The 25,317-nt window shown below is 42.1% G+C and overlaps 1 protein-coding gene across 2 annotated transcripts in view; it reads right to left on the reverse strand.

The window, feature by feature from the left end:
* Positions 1-25,304, reverse strand: part of GAB2 (GRB2 associated binding protein 2) — a 202,101-nt gene extending 176,797 nt beyond the window's left edge. For both annotated transcript variants that reach the window (XR_006691992.3, XM_005579195.5), the window contains exon 1: positions 25,125-25,304. Coding sequence is in view for 1 of the 2 variants with exons in the window: in XM_005579195.5 (XP_005579252.1) it covers positions 25,125-25,202 (78 nt within the window). In the remaining variant the exon portion in view is untranslated. The remainder of the gene's footprint in view (positions 1-25,124) is intronic.
* Positions 25,305-25,317: the final 13 nt, after the last annotated feature.

Genomic DNA, 25,317 nt, shown 5'->3' on the forward strand with positions numbered 1-25,317 from the left:
GATAAATCTCCTTCAGGAGGATATCAGGAAGTATCACAAAGCATGTGACATTTGAGGCAGGCCTTGAAACTGAATAAAGATCAAAAGGCTGCCTGGGGGAAATCTATGGAATCACAACTGCAAAGGTCTCAAAAGGGAGCTGCTGAGTTAACAGGAACATCAGGTCAGGTCAATCTTTTCCCTCCCTACTGGTGGAGATTCCCCGCTCTAGTTATTACAAGTTCCCTTATTATAATGCCTGAAGTCACACAGTTTTCCCCATTACACAAATAAAGTGTATCAAAAAGCACCTTGCATTTGAACAAGCAAGTCATTTAAAATATGAGCCAATAATACATGAAAATATATTCAAACTCAGTAGCAATCAAAGAAATCCAAATCAAAACAAGGAACTATTTTTTCACCTCTCAAATTACCAAGTATTAAAAAAATTAAAATGTCTAACATCAAGGAATAATCAGAGAAGCCAAAACTATCCTTCCTGAGAGCCAATTTGGTATGATGCATCAAAAGCCTTACAAATAACTATACCCCTTGAATCAGACCCTCCTTTGTATAAATTCATCCTAAGGAGAAAACTCTTTGCTCTAAAGATCATCACAGCCTATCTATTATAAAATAGCGGAAAATAGTAAAGGACTAAAATATCCAAGAACAGAAGAATCAAATAAATTTGGCAGTGCAATAATTTTAACAGTTACCATTTATTTATAGAGTGTTTAAAACGTGCCTGGCATTATCATATTTAATATCACAGAAATCCATAAGGTAGTTATGTAAGAGAATGCTAAATGAGACTTTTTCAGTTGCCCCACAATTGGTAAATAGAACTCACAACTAAAGACAGAGAGGAGATGAGTTCCTCACAAGGTAAAGACAGCAGATGACTTCCCCACAAGGTAAAGACAGCAGTCAATAACTGGTGCCAAGCTAATTAAAGGATTTATTAACAAGCCATACTATGGGCCGGGTGTGGTGGCTCACGCCTGTAATCCCAGCACTTTGGGAGGCCGAGGTGGGCAGATCATGAGGTCAAGAGATCGAGACCATCCTGGCCAACATGGTGAAACCCCATCTCTACTAAAAGTATAAAAATTAGCTGGATGTGGTGGTACACACCGCTAGTCCCAGCTACTGGGAGGCTGAGGCAGGAGACACTTGTACCCAGGAGGCGGATGTTGCATTGAGCTGAGATCGCGCCACTGCACTCCAGCCTGGGTGACAGAGCAAGACTCCATCTGAAAAAACACACCAAAAAACAAAGAAGCTATACTATGACATCTTCTACCCCAACCTTGTGCTCCTGCACTGTCCCTCTCCCTCCACAGTCCACAAAAGAAGAGCAGAGATAAGGGGAAATCTTGAAATCCTCGACCTAGTATAACGTGCTGTATTTTGGGGTGGTCCTCTCCCTACCCCATGGTGGGCTCCAAGATTATCAGTTACAGAGACTAGGGGTACCAAAAAAGAAAAAAGAAAAGGTTTGGGGCAAAAACTTTTAAAAAGTATAATGTCTTGTGAATATCTGATCAGGCAGTCAACTTTCAGATTTGGCCTGCACCAATCTGGACAGAGGAAGAAGAAACTGAGCAAGAAGGAGCAGCACTGCTGTTACCCCACTGTTTGGCACAGATATGTCTTCCCTGGGTCATGCAGTCCATAGAAATTGCTGGTCTTAAGCTCGCTTGCCAGTTCCCCACCCAAAAGGGCTGCCCAATAATCAAGTGGACCCCGGCCAGGTGGTACCAGGGGAGAGTGAGGATGTCCTGAAAGAGATGAAAAGAACTAAATACCAGTTTCTTCTCCAGGTCTGGAGATCACACAGTGAGGAAGCCCACCCTCCAAAGAACTCACAACAATGGGGAGTGGACCCACAGACAGGGCTAGATAGGCAACCCGTAAATGCCATCTAGGAGGACCCAAGAGCAGCCAGTTAAAAGACACGTATCCTTGTCCCTCGCCTTCCTGCTCATCTTATACACTGGGCAACTGGGCACTGGAACAAATGGAGACCAGAAGGGCCAAGGAAGAAATATCAGAGAGAGACTGTATCTCCTCCCACCTCTACACTCTCCAAGGTGAAGAATGCAGGAGTAGAAAAAATAAACCAGGCCTCACGCAGTGGCTCATGCCTATAATCCCAGCACTTTGGGGGGCCGAGGTGGGCGGATCACCTGAGGTCAGAAGTTCGAGACCATTCTGGCCAACATGGTGAAACCCTGTCTCTACTGAAAGTACAAAAATTAGCTGTGTGTGGCGGCACATGCCTGTAATCACAGCTACACAGGAGGCTGAGGCAGGGGAATCACTTGAACCCAGGAAGCAGAGGTTGCAGTGAGCTGAGATCATGCCACTGCACTCCAGCCTGGTCAACAGCAAGACTCCATCTCGAAAATAAACCAAGTCTACCTTTTCCCACTTCATATCCCAATAGCCACAATCCTGGTTAGAGTAACAGGAGTAAGTAAACCTTTCAATTAGATATACTGAACTTTTCAAATGGTCAACTTTCAGTAACCCAGTGTGACCAGGAGGTTGTGAACTCTGCCTAAGGTATCATCTGTCCTTGAGAGGAGAAGGGAGATTTGGACAGAGCAGTTGGGAGTTCTGACTGGAGAAAAACAAAATCGTTCATGTTCACACCCCTCTAAGCTAAAACTATTCAATTAACAGGCTAAGGCTGTCATTATCTCTATTTTACAGAGTAGGAGATTAAAGCTCAGAAAGATTAAGAAACTTACCCACACCCACAAAGCATATGGGAGGTTTAGTTTGGATCCCAATCCAGGACTAACCTCAGAGCTCATGCTTTTTATGATTACATGAGGATTTTTCAAAATAGCATCCAACATATCCTCAGGGATCTGCAAAGCCAGTACACACTTCTTTTTTCAAACTTGAGTTTTCATCTCAAGCATGATCTTAAAAAATATAAGCATACTCTCGACTATCTGAATGATCATCTTGCAGGTGAATGCTATTCCTTGATTGCCAGCATTTGCATTTAAAATCTTACAGATATCAATTAATAAGTTAATTTTCATATACTAATGGCTAATCAGAAAGGACAGAGGTGACAGCTTATAAATAATGTGGTCATACCAATTAAAAGACAATAGCTTGCTACACAAAGTTTCACTGTAGTTCAAACAAAGAAATGTGGTAGGAAAAAAGTATGGGACACAGGACAGACAGGGGTCAAAGAAGTGCCATATTCACATCTGAATCACGAATTTAGTTTCAGCAAAATATCTACTGTTGTTAATGTGAATTATATGGATTCTGAAGTTTTGCATTTGTAAATTTGTTTTGATCTATAATTGTGAGAGAGCTATAAGAACAAGTTTGGCCGGGCGCGGTGGCTCAAGCCTGTAATCCCAGCACTTTGGGAGGCCGAGACGGGTGGATCACGAGGTCAGAAGATCGAGACCATCCTGGCGAACACGGTGAAACCCCGTCTCTACTAAAAAATACAAAAACTAGCCGGGCGAGATGGCGGGCGCCTGTAGTCCCAGTTACTTGGGAGGCTGAGGCAGGAGAACGGCGTAAACCCGGGAGGCGGAGCTTGCAGTGAGCTGAGATCCGGCCACTGCACTCCAGCCCGGGCGACAGAGCAAGACTCTGTCTCAAAAAAAAAAAAAAAAAAAAAAAAAAAAAAGAACAAGTTTACACCTCAGTTTTTGTTGATACAAATTTTGGTAAAGTAACAATTAAAATAATTTAATTCAACATCAAGAACCAGTAAAAATATTGGTTTACAGTGTCCTTATTACACATGCTTGAGAAGCTCTGTGGTCATTAAAACCTATGTTGTAGGTTTCAACCTATTTTGTGACACACGGTAATATTTTTTCTTTCTTTTTTTTTTTTTTTAAGGCAGAGTTTTACTCTTGTTGCCCAGGCTGGAGTGTAAAGGCACGATCCTGGCTCACCACAACCTCCGCCTCCCAGGTTCAAGCGATTCTTCTGCCTCAGCCTCCTGAGTAGCTGGGATTACAGGCATGCGCCACTGTGCCGGGCTAATTTTGTATTTTTAGTAGAGACGGGGTTTCTCTGGGTTGGTCAGGCTGGTCTTGAACTCCCGACCTCAGGTGATCCACCCACTTCAGCCTCCCCAAGTGCTGGGATTACAGACGTGAGCCACTGCGCCCGGCCAGGGAAATATTTTCAATATATTAGCTTAAAGCATACAAAGAGTGAAACAGCCTCACCCTCATTTCGTAAAATATACATAGCACATATAAATACAGGAAAAAGAGACTAGGAAATACTCTAAAATATTAATGTTTAGGCTTGACAGGAGTATTACAAGTGCTCTTTATTAATACTGTTGTTTATTTTTTGTGATGTGTGTTTATAATTACTTTATTGTGAATAAAACAAGTATTAACAAAAAAATTCCATTTTTAATAGCATACCCTATGAAAGTTTCCAAAACCTGTTGCTAAACAAACAAACAAAAAAACCCCAAACTAAATCACATTCTCAATTCAATTCCAGTTCAAACTCTTTTTTCGCCAAGGCAATATAACCAATTCTGAGTAATATTTGTTCAAAACTTAAAAGCATATAAAGCACTAATGAACCAATAACTTACTGTGCTTTAGGTACCAAGGTTACAAGAACATGAACAAAGGGCATGGTGTACTCGAAAAACTACCATTTTAGGGGAAGCACAGTGTAAACCAACAGTTACTGAGTGGAACTGAGGCCTGACAGTGACACAGGTGAGCTGCAGGAGGGAGCTTCATAATTCATTCTGATGAGGCGGATGGTACAAGAATGGCTGCCACAAGGTGGCAGGTGAAATTAGTCCTAAGAATGTATGAGGAAATGAGTGCAGAGAGGTGAAATGGCAGAGTATCCACAAGTAAAATCTAAACATAGGTCTTATAACACTTACCTCACTGACCACACTAGACCAATCTCTTCTGGACTACTATGGCACCGGTCTTTGTCATTTTTGTAATATGTACTGCCCGGCATTATAATTCAAGCTGCTTCCCCAACAAGACTATAAACTTTGAGGGGAATAGGATGTACACCGTAGATACTTACTACCTGTTAACGACAGTATCTTCAAGTGGACCTCTAACAGGTTTTAGCCTCAATAAGTTGTAGTTTCTGTTGGTATCCAAAAAAGTAAACCCAGGCACAGTGGTGCACCTACAGTCCCAGCTATTCAGGAGGCTAAGTGAGAGGAGCACTTGAGCCCAGGAGTTTGAGGCTGTACTGTGCTATGGTCATGCCTGTGAATAGCTATACACACACACACACACACACACACCACCCCCCCACACACACCCCTGGCCTATACTCAATGTTTTCCTCTAAGAGATTATATGAAAAGATCAAAGCAACAAACTCATTTCAACAATCCTCATGATACTATATGTAAAACTTAGCACTTTCCCCTACTCTTGCAAGCCAGCAGAACTCCAATTGGTATGTTCTTCCAATGCACATTAAGGAAACATACACTGTCTGCCTGAGAAAATCTTCCAAATGAACTGTGGTAATAGTTAATGACACCTAAATGTTATGACTCATTAACATGGGTGAAACTCTCAGACATGCCACCTGTATGACACGACAGGCCTGCACTGTATATGACAGTGAATAACTGGAAGTAACAAATGTTTAACTCGGGGAATGCACACAGGTGTGGTACATTCACTTACGTGATATTTATAAGACTTATGTACATGTCTAGTATTTGTTTTAAATATTCCAGCAAAGAAACAGAAAAATGGATAGATGAAATGTGATGAAACCTTGATAAGATTTGAAATTGTGTGCATCAATATTCTTTCTGCCATTTTCTTTACTTTTGTGTATGACTGAAATTTTTCATAATTAAAAATTGGAAAAAATACTATGTAGATATAAGTGAAAATATTCACAATGATAGTTACAATAAAAAAATACAAAGTGATAACTGACGTTGGTTATAACCATGTAAAATATAAGTGTGTGGCCAAAATAACAGCAATAGCAATTAGCACCCTTAGTGCCCATCATGGATTTTGGCACATCACTTTCACTAAAAGAAACCAGGACTCTGAGGAAATGGCTAGCTAATTCCAGGTCTGGGTCAGAAAATGTACAAAATAAACTTGGAACATCTTGTCATACCAGAGAGCAAATAAATTATCAAAGATTAGTAGAGTCATGTCAAAGGGATCCAGAAATCAACTTGAAGAGGCTCCTGATAGGACAATCTGACTTTCAATAAGGATAACAACTCTAACAGATTCAAATGCATGGAATATGTTTAAACATATGAGCTTATGATAATACTAAAAAATACACTAACTGACCACTCTGAAAGATCCTAAGGAACTCACTCACTACTCTGAGAACAAGTAAATAAAGAAGAAGCAGCCAGCACGAAAATGGGTAGAGGGGTAATTAGTTGTAAAGAAGATCAGTGACTTTTGAAAGTACCTTAATGATAGCTGCTACCTGACGAGCAGCATCAAGCCTGCACCAAGCTGCTTACAGTCTCAAGTAAAGGGTTCCTAATCTAGCAAAGGGAGACTGATAGATCAACGTGAGAATGGTGAAGTAGAGATGAAAAAAGTGTCATGGAAGCAAGCCCAGAAGGCGGCTCACTTTGGAGGATCCTGCAGGGTAGGCAATCTGAGCTGAGCTTTGAAGGGTTACCACTTACTGAGAAGTTTTTGTGTTTTAAACCATTCTCAAACATTGGCCCCAGGATCTCACATACTGATCTTTACATCCCCCAGCAAACACCTGTTTCCCAGGGACTAGCCAAAGTCATAGCTTCAGACAAATCCCTGTGTGGTTTAATTTCCCTTCCATGAGCCTGGCAGACCCTTGAGATGTTCCTTTCAGGAAAAATTAACTCCCTAAAATTTGATGTGCTACCCAGTTTGAGAATTTCAGTTATGTTCTGACATTGTACACTCCAGGTATGGTCCAAATTTGAAACGGATGTGAAGACACCCACGCTCATGTTCAGAGTTCCTATGAATGGGTTAATAAATATAAGTCAACATCATCCCTATGCTACCTCCCCCAACACTTAATACTCTGGACTAGACACTGTGCTAATATTTTTTTCACAAGTTATTCTCATAAACCTGCAAACCCAATGAAGTAAGAAACATTAGTCTACTTTTAAAGACAAAGAAGTGGCCTCAGTGAATTAATTCTTTTAAGTCATTTGCTTAATGACCCTAAGGCCTTTGAAACACTGAGAGGTCTTCTGAACATAAACATTGTCAAAATACACTGACATTTCACACTGAAGGAGTTGCCATCTGAGAGGGAAAGACTCACTGAGTTAGTGATGCTCTTTATCAGTAAATGTCATCCTACCATCTAAGGCATTTACTGGGAATTGTAAAATATTTCCCCCAGCTCTCAACGTTCAAAACGCTTCCTGTTTTCTGCTACAGATTCCTCCACTCTGGATGGAATTTTACTGGCCCCACACCCCACGTGCACCACCTCTTTCTCATTTTGAACGCCATATTCCTTCCTAGGCCCTTATCTCTTGAGTCCAACTCACACGTCCACCTCCTATTCCAGGAAGCCCCTCCAACTTCTACACCAAGAGCACTTGCCTTCACGCAACTTGGTGCCCGGACAACTCCATAAAAGGGCATCATTCTGTTTCACATGTAGACTTCTAGTCTTTCTAGTCTGCAAATGCCTTGAAGTCAGGGCTGAGTACTGATTTATTACATTGGGAAGGGAAAGGATACAGTGTATGTTCTATAAACACCTGTCAAAATTAATTTGGATGTAGACAACAGCCTGCTCAGGAACCTGTATTTCTCAGCATTTCTTACAAGCTTGAAATTACCATATCCCATTGTCCCTTTCTAGCTAGAGATAAAAAGCAACATCAAAGTTGTTTCATTAAGGCCAGGTGCAGTGGCTCATGTGTGTAATCCCACCACTTTGGGAGGCTGAGGCAGGTAGATCACTTGAGGCCAGGAGTTCGAGACCAGAGTGGTCAACAGAGCAAAACCCCATCTCTATTGAAAATACAAAAAAATTAGCCAGGCATGGTGGTGCAGCCTGTAATCCCAGCTTCTCTGGAGGCTAAGGCACAAGAATTGCTTAAGCGTAGGAGGCAGAGACTGCAGTGAGCCAAGACTGTGCCACTGCACTCCAGCCTGAGTGACAGAGTGAGACTCTGTCTCAAAAAAAAAAAAGGTTGTTTCATTAAGTGAAGCAGCAGGCATGTTTTCCAGCTCTGTGCAACTTCATTGCCTCAGGTCCTTACATGTCACTAAGAGAATATTCCATAATTATTCATGGCTGTGGAGATTCCATCCTGTATTTTCTCTTGGGTTAGAAATATTAGCAAGACCAATTACTAACCTTTACCAAGTGAGGTTTAAAAAAAAACTGTCATAAAATGTACAGATTACAAAATTTATCATCTTAATCATTTTTAAGTGTACAGCTCAGTTGGCATTAAGTACATTCACATTGCTGTTGCCACCATTACCACCAATGTCCAGAACCCATTATCTTGCAAAACTGAAACTCTGTACTCATTAAACAATAGCCGCTCATCATCCCCTACTTCTAGCCCCTGGCAACTAGCATTAAACTTTCTGTCTCAACGAATTTGACTACTCTAGTACCTCATATAAGTAGAATCATACAGTATTTGTCCTTTTGTGACTGGCTCATTTTATTTAGCATAATGTCATCAAGGTTCATCTATGTTGAAGTATGCCCATGTATTAAAGTTTTCTTCCTAAGGTTGAACAGTATTCCAGTGTGTGTGTGTGTATATGTATGTGTATATATATGTATACCAGATAGGACATATGTGATATGTATATGTGTGTATATATATGAACACACACACATCATATTTTGCTTATCCATTTATCTGTTGATGGACACTTGAGTTGCTTCCAAATGAGAAGTTCTGATCCAATGTGAACGATAAAAAAGCTCAGGAGACTAGCCTTGAACCGGTTAGAACAGTCTCCTTAATGCTGTGAACACAATCAAAGAAATAATCCAGTGATTAGGACCACGACAGAAACCTACTAAAAGGAATTTCCATCTGGTTATCTGATCCAAATAGAGTATTTATTTTAATACTCAAATAATCTGTTGGAATACTGCCCTGGCTGCCTAGGATGGTCTACAAACAAATCTTGAATGGACTCTAGTTTCTGAAGACCTTCCCCTCCCCCATTCTTACCAGCCCAGGTATTCTCTCTTACCTCTCCAGCTTCAAAGCCCTCTCTATTCCAATCATCCTGCTGATAATCCAGCAACACCAAACTGTTTTTAGTGTCCTTGCACACACTGTGTATGTCCTTGCCACCTTGTCTACACTCTTAGTGGTCCCTCCACCTGAAAAGCCTTCTCTTGGCTTACTTCTATCTAGTCAGGGCCTAGAAGTAAGGAAGCCTTTGCTTTTTTTTCCTTGCAGTCCCAGAACTTGGGCACTTGGCACATACTAATTGTTTGATAAATTACTGAACTAAATTATACTTAATACATTTTCATTTCTGTTTAATTTTTTTTTTTTTTTTTTTTTTTTGAGACAGAGTTTCACTCTTGTCACCCAGGCTGGAGTGCAGTGGCACAAGCTCCAAGCTCACTGCAACCTCCGCCTCCCAGTTTCAAGCAATTCTCCTGCCTCAGCCTCCCGAGTAGCTGGGATCACAGGCACATGCCACCACGCCCAGCTAATTTTTGTATTTTTGGTAGAGATGGGGTTTCACCATGTTGGCCAGGCTGGTCTCAAACTCCTGACCTCAGGTGACCTGCCCACCTCGGTCTCCTCAAGTGCTGGGATTACAGGCATGAGCCACCGCACCTGGCCATGAGTAAACTTTTAAAAGTAACTTTGTATAAAATTTAAAGAACCATCTTATTGCAAGGAACTGCATGCTTATGCCTCACAATGCCCCAGCCCACCCCACCACCCCAATTCATATGTTGGAATCCTAATCCCTAAAGTGACAGTATTAGGCGGTGGGTCCTTTGGGAGGTTATTAGGTCATGAGGGCAGAGTACTCATTAATGGGATTAGAGACATTATAAAAGAAACCCCAGAGGAGCTTCTTTCCCTCTTCAACCATGTGAGGACACAATGGAAGACATTGGCTATGAGGAAGTGGGCAATCACCAGAAGCTGAATGTGTCAGTGCCTTGATCTTGGACTTGCCAGCCTCCCGAGCTTTTATAAGTAAATGTTTGTTGCTTATAAACCACCCAGTTAAGGCTATTTTGTTATAGCAGCCTGAATGGACTAAGACACTAATCAAGGATAGCGAATCACTTAAACGTATTTACCAAGTGTAAATGTTTAAAAACTGCTAGGGTTACCCTATAGCTTAAGAAGAAAATTAATAAACGCTTGAGTTTTAAAGAGTTAAACTGCAGGATAATTATGACAGTACTATGTAAGTTTAAAATCACCTCGTCATTTAAACATTTGTAAATGGCTACCTTTTTGCAAATGGACTATAGTAAACAGAAGATTAGATCTAGCTACGCTAAAGTAGGGCAGAAGTCATCTTTGACAAAAGTGCCAAGAACACACACTGGAAAAAGGGCAGTTTCTTCAATAAATGTTCTAGGAAAACTTGATATCCATATGCAGAAGAATGAAACCAGACCCCTATCTTTCTCACTATTTAAAAATGAAATCAAAATGGATTAAGGACTTAAATATGAGACCTGAAACTATAAAACTATTAGTAGAAAATATTTAGGAAATGCTCCAGGACATTGGTCTGGACAAAGATTTCTTGAAGAAGACCTCAAAAGCACAAGCAACCAAAGCAAAAACGGACAAAAGGGATCCCATCAAGCTTAAAAGCTTTGGCACAGCAAAGGAAACAATAAACAAAGTGAAGAAACAACTCACAGAATGCGAGAAAATATGTGCGAACTACTCATCTGACAAGGGATTAATAACTAGAATATACAAGGAGCTCAAAGTCATATATGCTGGCATTCACAGTTCTCTTTTTTTTGTAAAATATGCTAAGTATGTACAGAAAAAAAGACAAGTGATAACAGATGCTGGCAAGGATGTGGAGAAAGGGAAGCCCTCATACATTGTTGGTGGGAATGTAAATTAGTACAGCCCCCATGGAGAACAGTATGGTAGTTCTTCAAAAAACTAAAAATAGAACTACCCTATGATCTAGCAATCCCACTGCTGGCTATATATCCAAAAAAAAGGAAATCAATGTATTGAAGAGATATCTGCACTCCCATGCTTATTACAGTAGCCAAGATGCAGAATCAATCTAAGTGTCCATCAATCGATGAATGCATAAAGAAAATGTGGTACATACACACAATGAAATACTATTCAGGGCTGGGCACAGTGGCTCATGCCTTTAATCCCAGCACTTTAGGAGGCCAAGGCAGGAAGGTCACTTGAGTTCAGGAGTTCGAGATGAGCCTGGGCAACATAGTGAGCCCTCACCTCTGCAAAAAATAAAACAAAAAATTAGCCAGGCCGAGTGCTGCATGTCTGTAGTCCCAGCTACTCAGGAGGATGAGGTGACAGGATCACTCGAGCCTGTGAGGTTGAGGCTGCAGTGAGCCAAGACTGTACCACTACACTTCTGGGTGATAGAGCAAGACCTTGTCTTGAAAACAACAAATAACAATGGAATACTATTCGGCCATGCAAAAGAATGAAATCCTACCATTTGTGACAACATGGATGGTACTAGAGACATTATGTTAAGCAAAATAAGCCAGGAACAGAAATTTAAACACTGCATGTTCTTAATCATACGTGGAAGCTAAAAAACTGAACTCATGGAGATAGAGAAACAATAATGATTATCAGATACTGGAAAGGGCAGTGGGAAGAGAAGTATAAAGAAGGGATGGTTAATGGGTATAAAAATACAGTTAGAAGAACTAAGATCTAGTATTTGGTAGCAAGATAGAGCAAGTATAGCTAACAATAATTTATTGTATATTTCAAAATAACAAGAGTGGAATTGGAATGTTCCTAACAAAAAGAAATGATAAACATTTGAGGTGATGAGTCTCCTAAGCACACATTATATGCTTGTATCAAAATTTCATGCCTCCATAAATATCTACAACTATTATGTATCCACAAAAAGTAAAAATTAAAAAAATAAAGGCAGAATCCTATTTCACAGAAAACATGTGGAAAAAACACGGATTTTTTTTTTTTTTTTTGAGATGCAGTCTTGCTCCGTCACCCCGGCTAGAATGCAGTGGCGCAATCTCGGCTCACTGCAAGCTCTGCCTCCCGGGTTCACCCCGTTCTCCTGCCTCAGCCTCCCAAGGAGCTGGAACTACAGGTGCCCGCCACCACGCCCAGCTAATTTTTTGTATTTTTAGTAGAGATAGGGTTTCACTGTGTTAGCCAGGATGGTCTCGATCTCCTGACCTCGTGATCCGCCCGCCTAGGCCTCCCAAAGTGCTGGGATTACAGGCGAGAGTCACCACGCCCAGCCAAGAACATGGATTTTAATGAGAAGATTTGGTTTGGAGTCCTAGGTCTGCTACTTACCATGTGTGGCACTTAAGCTCTGTGCTCAGTTTCTCCTCTGGTAACATGGGAATAAAATATCTAGTAATTGCCACTACTATACTAGATGTTTATTGGTAACAAGTGTTTTTGTACAAGCAACATTCAAGACCATACACAGTGGGTAAATGCAATAGACATACTTTTCCCTATTCCCACCACTAAGTACAACTAAAATCCTTAGATATTATATATAAAACAAACTTAAGAAGAATCTAAAATGTGAAAAGGCGGCGGCGGATTTGCTAGAGACACTGGAACCCAAAGAATGACACAGTGATAAATTCCCTGAGTTTTATGCCTCATATATCTCAGACTTGGAGCTGAAGCAGCCAGCATGGCAGAAACACCAACCCGTGTAGACCAAAAAATTCCCAACGAAAGTCTGCTCTCTCTAGCCAAAGGACTGGGAAAGGGGCAGCCTAGCAAGAGATGAAACTGCTAAACAATAACTGCTCTACTCCAGCCACATCTGCAGAGAAAACTCTGGTCCAACCCTCACCCACATCAGCAAAAACTGAGTGAGAACCTAGACTTCTACCCTTCAGAGGTTGTCACTGAGGCCAGGTGACACCTGCTAGGGTACTGTCAAAGATAGCCAAGTAGAAAGCTGAGATATTCATAGCCCAAAACTGGTAATAAGGCACCCATCCCTGTGGAGTCACTGAAGACTGGCCACATGGGAAGTTGGAACCTTCAACCATTCACAGGAGTAATGAAGACTGCCTTCCTATCGGGAGTGTCAATGGAGGCGGAATGAAAAACCTGGACTTCAACTTCTACTTGGAAGTACTGAGGCAGTGTCCCCTTCCCACGATGGAGCAGGGTCAGAGAAATCCTGATAAAACACAAGGTTTACATTAGATCCAGAGTACCACAACATAATACAAAAATGTCCAAGTTTAACTTTTTTTTTTTTTGTTTTTTGAGACAGAATCTTGCTCTGTTGCCCAGGCTGGAGTGCAATGGCGTGATCCTGGCTCACAGCAACCTCCGCCTCCTGGGTTGAAGCAATTCTCCTGCCTCAGCCTCCCGAGTAGCTGGGATTATAGGCACCTGACACCATGCCCGGCTAATTTTTGTATTTTCAGTAGACATGGGGTTTCGCCATGTTGGCCAGGCTGGTCTCAAACTCCTGACCTCAGGTGATTCGCCCGCCTTCGCCTCCCAAAGTGCTAGGATTACAGGTGTGAGCCACCACACCTGGCCAAAAATGTCCAGGTTTTAACAGAAAACCACTCATTATACAAAGAATGAGGAAGATCTCAAATGGAATGAAAAAGACAATCAACAGATGCCAACACTGAGGTAACAAAGCTGTTAGAATTATCTTTCATGTATTTTAAAGGAGTTGTCATAAAAATGCAGGTACAAACATGCTTGGAACAAATGGAAAATTGGAAAGCCTCCAAAAAGAAACAGAAAGTCTCAGTAAAGAAATAGAAGATGTAAAGAAAAACCAAATGGAATTTTAGAACTGAAAAATATAACCAAAATAAAAAGTTCATCAGTGAGCTCAACAGCAGAATAGTGAGAACAGAGAAAAAGAATCAGTGAATGGGAAAACAGGACAGTAGAAATAACCCAATATGAACAACACAGAGAAAAAAGACTGAAAAAAAATGACCAGAGTCTACAGAAGCTATGGAACCACAACAAAAGATCTAACAATTGTGTCATTGGATTCTTGGAAAAAGAGAAGAAAGAGGGTAGGACTGAACAAGCACTTGAAACAATGGGTGAAAACTTCTCAAATGTAATAAGAAGATAAACCTTCAGATTCAGTAGGTTTAGTGAGTTCCAAACAGGATAAACTCAAAAAAATTCCACACCAAGACACATCGCAAAATTCTTAAAGAGAAAAAAAATCATTGAACACATCCAGAGAAAAAGACGGGAGCAGGTCGTGGTGGCTCACTCCTGTAATCCTAGTACTTTGGGAGGCTGAGGTGGGTGCATCACCTGAAGTCAGGAGTTCAAGACCAGCCTGGCCAACATAGTGAAACCCTGTCTGTACTAAAAATACAGTAAGTTAGCTGGGTGTGGTGGCGAGCGCCTATAATCCCAGCCACCAGGGAGGCTGAGGCAGGAGAATTGCTTGAACCTGGGAGGCAGACATTGCAGTGAGCCCAGATCGTGCCATTGCACTCCAGCCTGGGCAACAAGAGCGAAACTCTGTCAAGAAAGACAGAAAGAAAGCAAGATAGAAAGAAAGAAAGACAGAAAGAAAGAAAGACAAGAAGACAGGAAGACAGAAAGACAGAAAAGACAGAAAGAAATGGCATTTTACCTCCTGACAGAAAGCAATTGGAATGACCATGGATTTTTCATTAGAAACTATGCAGGCCAGAAGGAAAGAATGCAATATTTTACAGGTGCTCAAAGAAAAGAAGTGTCAACTCAATAATTCAATATCCAGTGAAAACATCAGAATGAAGGTGAAAATGAGACCTTTTCAGATGAAGGAAACAAAGATAATTTATCACTGGCAGGTCTACCCTAAAGAATGGCTAAAGGAAGTTCTCTAAACAGAAAGGAAATGAAAAAAAGAGGAACCTGAAAACATCAGCAAAGAAAGTACACAGTAAACAAAAATGTAATAAAATAGTCTTTCCTTCTCCTTTTGAATTTTCCAAATTAGGTTTAATGATTGAAGCAAAAATTATAGCACTGTCTGATACAGAAAAAATATTTAAGACAATCACACATGGAAGACGGCAAAAGCACATAAAGGGAGGTAAGGTTTCTACACTTAAACTTGTAAAATGATGATACAGACTTCATTTAGATTATAAGAAGACACCAACTGATTGTTGTATGTACAGTATAATACCTAGAGCAACCACTAAAAAAGCTGTATAGAGAGAGACACTCAAAAACACTATATAAATTAAAATAGAATTCTAAAAAATATTCAAGAAACTCACAGGAAGGCAAGAAGAATACAAACAAAAACAGAACACAAAAAATAAAATGGCAGAACTAAGCTCTAACATATTAGAAATTACATTAAATGTAAATTTAAATATGCCAATTAAGACATAAATCGGCAGAGTGGATTAAAAACATGCACCATGATATGGTTTGGGTATGCGTCCCTGCCCAAATCTGATGTCAAACTGTAATCCCCAAATATTGGAGGTGAGGCCTGATGGGAAATGATTGGATTATGGAGGTGGATTTCCCCTTTGGTGCTGTTCTTGTGATAGTGAATTATTGTGATATCTGGTTATTTAAAAGTGTGTAGCACCTCTCCCCTCACTCTCTTCCTCCTGCTCCAGCCATGTAAGATGTGCTTACTTCTCCTTCACCTCCCACCATGATTGTAAGTTTCCTGAGGCCTCCCCAGCCATGCTTCCTACACAGCTTGTGGAACTGTGAGCCAATTAAACCTCTTTTCTTGATAAATTACCCAGTCTCAGGTAGTTCTTTACAGCAGTGCAGGAACGGATTAATACACCCCAACAATATGCCACCTATAAGAAATCACTTCAAATACAATGATATGGGTAGGTTGAAAGTAAATGGATGGAAAAAGATATATCATGTGAATATCAATAAAAGGAAAGCAGGAATAATTGTATTATCAGATATAGGCTATAATAATAGACAACAAGTAGACAGAGCGAAAAAAATTACCAGAGACTCTAAAATATGTGAAACACTGCTGGGTACAGTGGCTCAAGCCTGTAATCCCAGCACTTTGGGAGGCTGAGGCAGGCGGATCACCTGAGGTCGGGAGTTCGAGACCAGCCTGACTAACATGTAGAAACTCTGTCTCTATTAAAAATACAAAATTAGCCGGGTGTGGTGGCACATGCCTGTAATCCCAACTACTTGGGAGGCTGAAGCAGGAGAATTGCTTGCACCCAGGAGGCAGAGGTTGCGGAGAGCCAAGATCATGCTATTGCACTCCAGCGTGGGCAACAACAGCAGAACTCCATCTCCAAAAAATAAAAAATAAAAAAATAAAATATGTGAAATAAAAACTGACAGAACTGAAATGGGAAATGGAAATATTCACAATTATAGTTGGAAACTTCAACCCCTATCTCTCAACAATCGACAGAAGAACTGGATAGAAAAATCAGCAAGGATATAAAATTAAATGTATTACTATCAAATATCTAATTGACATTTATAAAATACTTTACCCAATAATCGCAGAATAAACATTCTTTTCAAAGTACCCATGGAACCTAAAGCAAGATAGACCACATTTTCAGCCATAAACAAACCTTAACAAGTTAAAAATAATTGAAATCAAACAGAACTTACTCTACTCCCACAATGAACTCCAACTAAAAGTCAGAAACAGAAAAATAATGGGAAAATCTCCAAACATTTGGAAACCAAACAATGTACTTGTAAATAATTCACGGTCAAAGAGGAAAGTCTCAAGTAAAAAAAAAACAAAAAAAAAAACACTGAGCAAATAAAAATTGAAAATGCAACTTAACAATATTAGTGGGACACAGCTAAAGCAGTGCTGAGGGGGAAATTTATAGCACTAAATGAATACATTAAGAGGAAAAGTCTCAAATGAATAATTTAAACTCCTATATAAAAAACATCAGAGGCCGGGTACAGTGGCTCATGCCCGTAATTGCAGCACTTTGGGAGGCCAAAGTGGGCAGATCACTTAAGGTCAGGGGTTTGAGACCAGCCTGGTCAATATGGTGAAACCCTGTCTCTACTAAAAATATAAAAATCAGCTGGGCATTGTGGCACATGCCTGCAATCCCGGCTGCTCGGGAGGCTGAGGCAGGATAATTGCTTGAACCTGGGAGGTGGAGGTTGCAGTGAGCTGAGATCGTGCCATTGCACTCCAGCCCGGGTGACAGAGTGACATCCTGACTCAAAAAACAAACAAAAAATAATAATGAAGCAATGTTGGTATGCAGGAATGAGAGTTAAAAAAATAAATAAAGCAGTAGACCCACTACAGACCCTGCAGACACTGAAAGCATAATACAGGATACTATAACTCCACTCACATGTATATGACAAATTAGACAAAACGGACCAATTTCTTGAAAAACATAAACTTCTATAATTCACTCAATATGAAGTAGATAATTTGAATAACCCTGTATCTATTAAGGAAATTACATTAAAAATGTAAAAAATTCCTAACAAAGACATTTCCAGATCCAGATGGTTTAATCTGGAGAATTCTACCAAAGGTTTAAAGAATTATACCAGTTCTACACCATCTCTTCCAGAAGGCTAGACATGGTGGTTCACACCTATAATCTCAGCACTTTGGGAAGCCAAGGCGGGAGGACTGCTTAAGCTCAGGAGTTTGAGACCAGCCTGGGCAACATAGGAAGACCCTGTCTCTACAAATAATAAAAAAAATTAGCCAGGTACGGTGGTAGGCAGCTGTCGTCCCAATTACTTGGGAGGCTGAGACAGTAGGATCCCCTGAGCCCAGGAATTTAAGGCTGCAGTGAGCCATGACTGTGCTACTGTCGCCAGCCCAGGTGACACAGCAAGACTCTGTCAGGGTGGGGAGTGGGGGGTTGGGGGCGGGCGGGGAGAAGAAAAGAAAAAAAGAAATCAAGGAAGACAATATAAATAAATGTAAAATAAATTCATGGACTAGAAGATTTAATATAGTAAAGCTGTAATTTCTTTCTAAATTGGTACACAGGCTTAATGCACTTCCTATCAAAACCTCAGCAAGACTTTTTTTTTGCATAAACAAGATTATTCTAAAATTTGTATTGAAAGGTAAAGAAAATAGAATAGCTAAAACACTTTGAAAAATAAGAATAAAGTAGAGGAATCAGGCTACCAGATTTCAAGACTTACAATATAGCTATAGTTGGCAAGATTATGTGGTACTTGCAGAGGGATAGACACATGGAAAAATGGACCAAGAGAGACCAGAAACAGACCCACACAAATATGTACAACTGAAAAGACGAAAAAGGGAAGAAGAATGGCTTTGTCAACAACAATGACAACAATAAAAGAACCTCAATCTAAGTCTCACATCTTACATGAAAATTAACTCACAGTGGGATCATGGACTTAAAGGAAAAACAAAACCTTTAAAATATGTAGGAAAAAAGAAAACCAAGGCCGGGCGCGGTGGCTCAAGCCTGTAATCCCAGCACTTTGGGAGGCCGAGGCGGGCGGATCACAAGGTCAGGAGATCGAGACCACAGTGAAACCCCGTCTCTACTAAAAATACAAAAAATTAGCCGGGCGCGGTGGCGGGCGCCTGTAGTCCCAGCTACTCAGGAGGCTGAGGCAGGAGAATGGCGGGAACCCGGGAGGCGGAGCTTGCAGTGAGCCGAGATCGCACCACTGCACTCCAGCCTGGGCAACAGCGTGAGACTCCGTCTCAAAAAAAAAAAAAAAAAAAAAAAAAAGGAAAAAAGAAAACCAGGAAAGTCAGGCACAGTGGCTCACGCCTGTTACGCCAGCACTTTGGGAGGCCAAGGCGGGCGGATCACGAGGTCAAGAGATTGAGACCATCCTGGTCAACATCCTGAAACCCTGTCTCTACTAAAAATACAAAAATGAGCTGGTCGTGGTGGCGCACGCCTGTAATCCCAGCTACTCAGGAGGCTGAGGCAGGAGAATCACTTGAACCTGGGAAGCGGAGGTTGCAGTAAGCCAACATTGTGCCACTGTACTCCAGCCTGGCGATAGAGCGAGAATCCAACTCAAAAAAGAAATAACAACAAAAAAGAGAATCACTTGAACCTGGGGAGCCAAGATCATGCCATTGCACTCCAGCCTGGGCAACAAGAGCAAAACTCTGTCTCAAAAAAAAAAAAAAAAAAAAAAAACCTATATAGAAAATACTGAAAATACTTGAAGACATTTGACCAAAGAGGATATACAGATGGCAAATAATCATATGAAAAGATGTTCAGCATCATTAACCACAAGGGAAATGTAAATGAGAACTAATGGGTGAATGGTTAAATAAACAGACTGTGGTACATCCATACCATGAAACACTACCTAGCAATAAAAAACAGTAACTGTTGATACATGAAATGAGGATGAATCTCCAGAGAATTATGCTGAATAAAAAAAAGTTCAAAATCTTAAGTACTGCATGAATCCATTTAAATAACACACACGAAACATCGGAGAACAGATTAGTGGTTGTCATAGATTAAGGATGTGGTAGAGGTGGGATGGTAGTGAATATGATTATAGAAGGGCAACATACAAACTACTATCGTAATGGAAGTGTACTGTATCTTGACTGTATCATTGTCAATATACTGATTGTGATATTGGAGTGTAGTTTTGAAAGATGTTGCCATTAAGGAAAACTGGATAATGGTTGCATAAATCTTTACTATTTCTTACAACTAGATGTGCATATAGAATTACCTCAAAATGAAATGTTTAATTTTTTTTTAAAGCCCAGGCTTCAGGACAAAGCTAGATGACTTTGGGCAAGTCGCTTCCATTATTATACACTAAATTACTACATTAAAAGATCAATGGTCTAAGTATAGTGCCTGGTACAAAGTAAGTGCTCAACAGATGGCTACTAAAATAATTAATCCTAAAAGTCATGGCAGTGGGGATGAAGAAGCGTATAAACAAAAGATATTTAGATGATACCACTAACAGGTTTTGGTGACAGATTAGATGTGGGATAGTGGGTGACAGGGAGTCAAAGATGATTCCCAAGTTTCTCATTTGAACAAGTGGGTGCTTAGTGGCACTGTTTACTGAGCAGATGTGGAGTCAAGAGATGAACAAAGAAGAGTTTAGTTTTGGAAGTGGTTTGTGTTGACTGGGAAACATTCAAATAGAGATGCCCAGTTAACACTTGGATATGTAAGTCTGAAGTTCAGAACACAACTCTGAGATGGAAATTTAACTTGATGACCACCATGCAAATGATAACTGAAGCCAGTAGAATGGACAAGGTTGCCAAAGGGCAGAAATCACAAAGCCATTATAACTATAAAGGAGCTTCAACCGTTTTTTTGTTTTGTTTTGTTTTTTTGTTTTTGAGACGGAGTCTAGCTCTGTCACCCAGGCTGGAGTGCAGTGGCGCAATCTCTGTTCACCGCAAGCTCCGCCTCCCAGGTTCATGCCATTCTCCTGCCTCGGCCTCCCAAGTAGCTGGGACTACAGGTACCTGATACCATGACCGGCTAATTTTTTGTATTTTTTTTTTTTAGTAGAGACGGGGTTTCACCGTGTTAGCCAGGATGGTCTCGATCTCCTGACCTCGTGATCTGCCCACCTCAGCCTCTCAGCACACCTGGCCAGGAGCTTCAACCTTTAAGGACTGGATAAAGGGGTCAGTCTAGCAAAGGAGATACAGAGTAGCCAGAAAAGGAGAAAAAACAGGCATTTATAGTGTCAGCCAAGACAAGAGGAAGGTGTTTTAAAAAAGAGTGGTCAACTATGACCAAGCAGTGAAGAGATTAATTAAAATGAGGAGTAAAAAATCATCCTCTGAATTTAGTGACCTGGGTATCGCTGCTGCCTTTGTGAGAATAGCTCTGGTAAATAACAAAGTAGGTTTCCACTGCAGCAGACTGAGAAGAAGGTGGGAGAAAGGAAGACTGCATAAACCACCACCAAGTTTACCCTGAAGAAAAGGAGAGAGTACAGAGAGGGAAAGAAATTGAAGATGTGTTACAGGATAAGAATTATTTGAGTAGGGAGGAGAAGATATGATTCAAAGTATAAGTAGCAAGATTAGCTCAGATAGAAGACGCACTTCATCCACTCTAAGGAAACCACAAAGGAACTACGCAGGCTGGGCGTGGTGGCTCATGTCTGTAATCCCAGCACTTCAGGAGGCTGAGGTGGGCGGATCACCGGAGGTCAGGAGTTCAAGACTAGCCTGACCAACGTGGTCAAGCCTCATCTCTACTAAAAATACAAAATTAACCAGGCGTGGTGGCGCATGCCTATAAACCCAGCTACTTGGGAGGCTGAGGCAGGAGAACCGCTTAAACCCAGGAGGCAGAGGTTGCAGTGAGCCCAGACTGTGCCGTTGCACTCCAGCCTAGGCAACAAGAGCGAACCTCTGTCAAAAAAAAAAAGAAAGAAACAAGAAGGAAAGGAACTAGGCAGATATAGGTAAATTTGAAAGTGTGGCCATTCATGGTACGTACAGATAACTACTCCCTCATCATTTCAATTTTCTTTGTGAAGGAGAAGGCAAAGCCATTGCTAAGACTGAAAGGCTGGATTAATGTTCTTTCTTTTTATTTACTGAATTTTTATTCCAAGCACCTGAAGTACCTAGGACATAGATTTAATAAGTATATTTAACAAATACAATGGAAATAAACAATTACTGTTACCTTAATGCAGTTGTTCATTAAAATTTGTGCACAACTTTCAAGTTAGCCACTAGGGGGCAGTCTGCCAATTTTATTCCCTAAATCTTTTAACCCAGTGAAATTGAAAACTACAATGCAGTGTAGGTCATATTAATAAAATGTTTTTCCTCAAGAAAATTCTGTTTAAGATTTATATACATGTACGTGTATATGCATTTGCATGCACACGCATACACACACAAATACACTGAGGCACGATGGGAGGGTTGTTACTCCTGCCAACCTCCCACTGCAACCGTATCAGGATGCCCCAGGGGCAATAGTCAGCATTTTCCAAAGTCATTTTTTGTAATTTCTCCAGGGCACTCAGCAAATAGCAGATAGATCTTTTATACTTATAATTAACTAGAAAAGGCTGATGAAAAAATATCTGAAAACTAATTGCTCAAACATTTGCCTTTGCTTCTTCTAAGATGTTTCCCCCCTCTGCACCTCCTTGTCTTTCTGAATTAAATAAGTTTTTTGTTTTTCTTTGAAATGGAGTCTCATTCTCTCACCCAGGCTGGAGTGCAGTGGTGCAATCTCGGCTTGCTGCAACCTCAGCCTCCCAGACTCACCCAATTCTCATGTCTCAGCCTCCTGAGTAACTGGGACTACAGGTGCCCTCCACAACGCCCAGCTAATTTTTGTATTTATGGTAGAGACGGGGTTTTGGCCAGGCTGGTCTCGAATTTCTGACCTCCAGTGATCTGCCGGCCTCAGCCTCCCAAAGTGCTGGGATTACAGGCATAAACCACTGCGCCCAGCCTTCGAATTAAATCAGTTTTTAAAAAAATCGTTTTAAATAGTTATAACCTAGTTCATCAACTACTTTTTCCCCTTATCTCATATGCTTGTGGCATTCTTATAAAGAGGATTTCTCAGTACAATATAACATGACTATGATGTATACCAGAAGCAGCAGCTACTTTGGGGTAAATATACAGCCATTAGGCTGGGAAATACTTTCCAAGTTTGGTTCTGATGAACTCGGGCCTCTACTGAAATAAGCAAACTAGCAGAGTTTTAACTTACAACAGGATGCAAAAATTCTTAATACCCCCAAAAACAGTAGACGTAAAAGAATACTGTTCCCCGGAAGCTTAAGGTTACACAGATCAGCAGTTTCAACTGGGGGGAAACTGAACTTTCGAAAGGGCAGAGGCTTCCAGTCATGTAAGTGAACACATCACATCCTGGCCTAAGAAAAGCTGTTACTGAAAGCTGTTAAGGTCTGACACCTGATGGGCTGAAGGTGCATCGAAGATGGGAAAGAGAGGCTAAGGCCATCACACGATTCTAGATTCGTTCAAATGAGTGAAAAAGGTGCTTGACCCAAATGCCTCCAAACCTGGTTTTTTTGAACTAAAGTTGTTTGGGAACAAAAACACCCAAGAAATGGGTCATAAAGAGAGTCTGGGTGAGCGTTCAAGGAGCGGTAAGTCAAATGGAGATACAATGTCATACTGTTTGCAAATTGTTTCAAAAACAAGTTTCAAGGTTTAGTGTAGTGTTCAAATTTGAAAACTAAGGGTCACTTTTTCTTTTTTTTTACTGTGGACACTCTATTCCACTAGCTTGTATGGAAATCTATTTGTAAAGATAATTTTTGGAAGCTCTTTGGGACAAAGTTTTAAAAATATTTATTAAATTGTTAATAGTAAATCACTGCTCCTTAATCCTAATTAAAGTATTCAACCTTCCTAACGAACTGATACAAGCCTGAAGAGGAAAAAAGTGTATTTCTTAATAATTATACTTTGGCTACATAGACACTCCTAAAAATGAGCTTTCAAACTGAGATGAACAATTCACTGCTTCATCCCTCCTATAAATCCACGTCCACTTTCAAAAGTCATGTGCTAAATCAGAATTTTTTTTTTCCTAGCAAACATCTACGTAAGAGCCTGATTTCATTGACACACACACTTGCACTCCGCAACAACAACACTTCCTTTGAAAAACAGAATGTCACTTCCTCAGTCCAGAGGCCAGAAGTCCCTTGATTCTGATCTGGGGAGCCAAGACAGGAAATTCTGGTAGGCTTCTGCTTCTCCCCCCATGGACAGCCACTGGTGCAGCTGACAGAGGGCAGGGTCTATTCCGAGCTCCCTTGATGCACTGCAGCTGGAGGCAACGGCTCCCTTCCAGGCTGTGGGAGTGATCCCGGAGTCCGGCACCACAGCCCGTTAAACAAGGGCATTTCATGGGAAAAGGAGAGGGAGCAGATGAGAGACCTTGAAACCTTCCAGCCACCTTACCCCCACTTCCAAACTCCCGCGACTACCCCAGGACCATTTCGGCAAAATCTCAGTAACTGGCACCATCTTGTACTTTGACCTCACCAGGCAAGGCATCCTCTGGGGAGAGGGGTTAAAAAAAAAAAAAAAAAAAAGCCAGAACTCCACGGCTCAGCGCCACGCCGTTCCACCTCCCCCAAACTGCCAGTTCCCCACCTAGAGGGAAGAGGCTGTTCCAGCGATGTCAGTAAACACTGTGGGTTGGCAACACCTGGGCGCCGAGAGCCTCGATCTCTCCCGACCCCAGACAACCGGGAGCTGCCAGGTCCCAAACCCGGGCCAGCCACGGGGACCAAACTGCAGTGTCACACCGGGGTCGGGGGAGGCGCCTGTGAGAGACGAACGGAATAAAGGGAGAGAAGGGGGACAAACAAATGAGTCACTTAATACAAGGGCTGCACATGCCGCTGACGCTGCCGGTGATGCAGCCGCGGACGGAGTGAGGCCGGCGGCCGGGAGGGGCGGGCGGAGAAAGGGAAGGAGAGGGCGTGAGGCGCTCGCCCTTTGTGGGGCCGTCCGCGCGGGCCCACAGCCTACGCCCCCCTTTCCCGCCCTCTCCCGGACCTGTGAGCTGAAGCTGCTAGGGGCCGCCGCGGAGCCCCAGCCCCGAGAGTCAACTCTCTCGGTCTCCAGAAGCCATCAATACAAACTTCGACACTATATTTAGTTTACGGGCAGACCGCCTGGGGAGGCGCCGACGCCGCGCCCGCCTGGCGGAGCAGGAGCCGCAGCCTCAACCTGCCGCCCGCCCCGCCCCGCCCCTCGGCGGCGCACCTGTGACAGGTGTGCAGGTACCCCACACGACCCTGGCCGCTCCTCGCCCCCGGCCCCCGCGGCTCCGGGCCCGAGCTCCCCAGCCTGCCGCCCCTCCGGGAGCCCCCCGCCCCTCCGCAGGCCCCGGAGCGCCCCCCGCCCGCCCGCCCGCCCCTCGGCGGCCGCGCCCGCACTCACATAGCGCCTCAACTTCTTCTCGGGAGGCGATTTCCTCAGCCAGCCGGTGCACACCACGTCGCCGCCGCCGCCGCTCATGCTGCCGGCCTGGAGCCCGCCGCTGGGTCGCGCGGACTAGGGCGCGGGCTCGGGCAGCTGGGGCAGCGGCCGGCGGTGCGCAGCTCGCGGGAGGCCAGGGGCGGGGCGGGCGGCC

The sequence above is a fragment of the Macaca fascicularis genome, chromosome 14 (genome assembly GCF_037993035.2).
Source record: "Macaca fascicularis isolate 582-1 chromosome 14, T2T-MFA8v1.1".
NCBI lineage: Eukaryota > Metazoa > Chordata > Mammalia > Primates > Cercopithecidae > Macaca > Macaca fascicularis.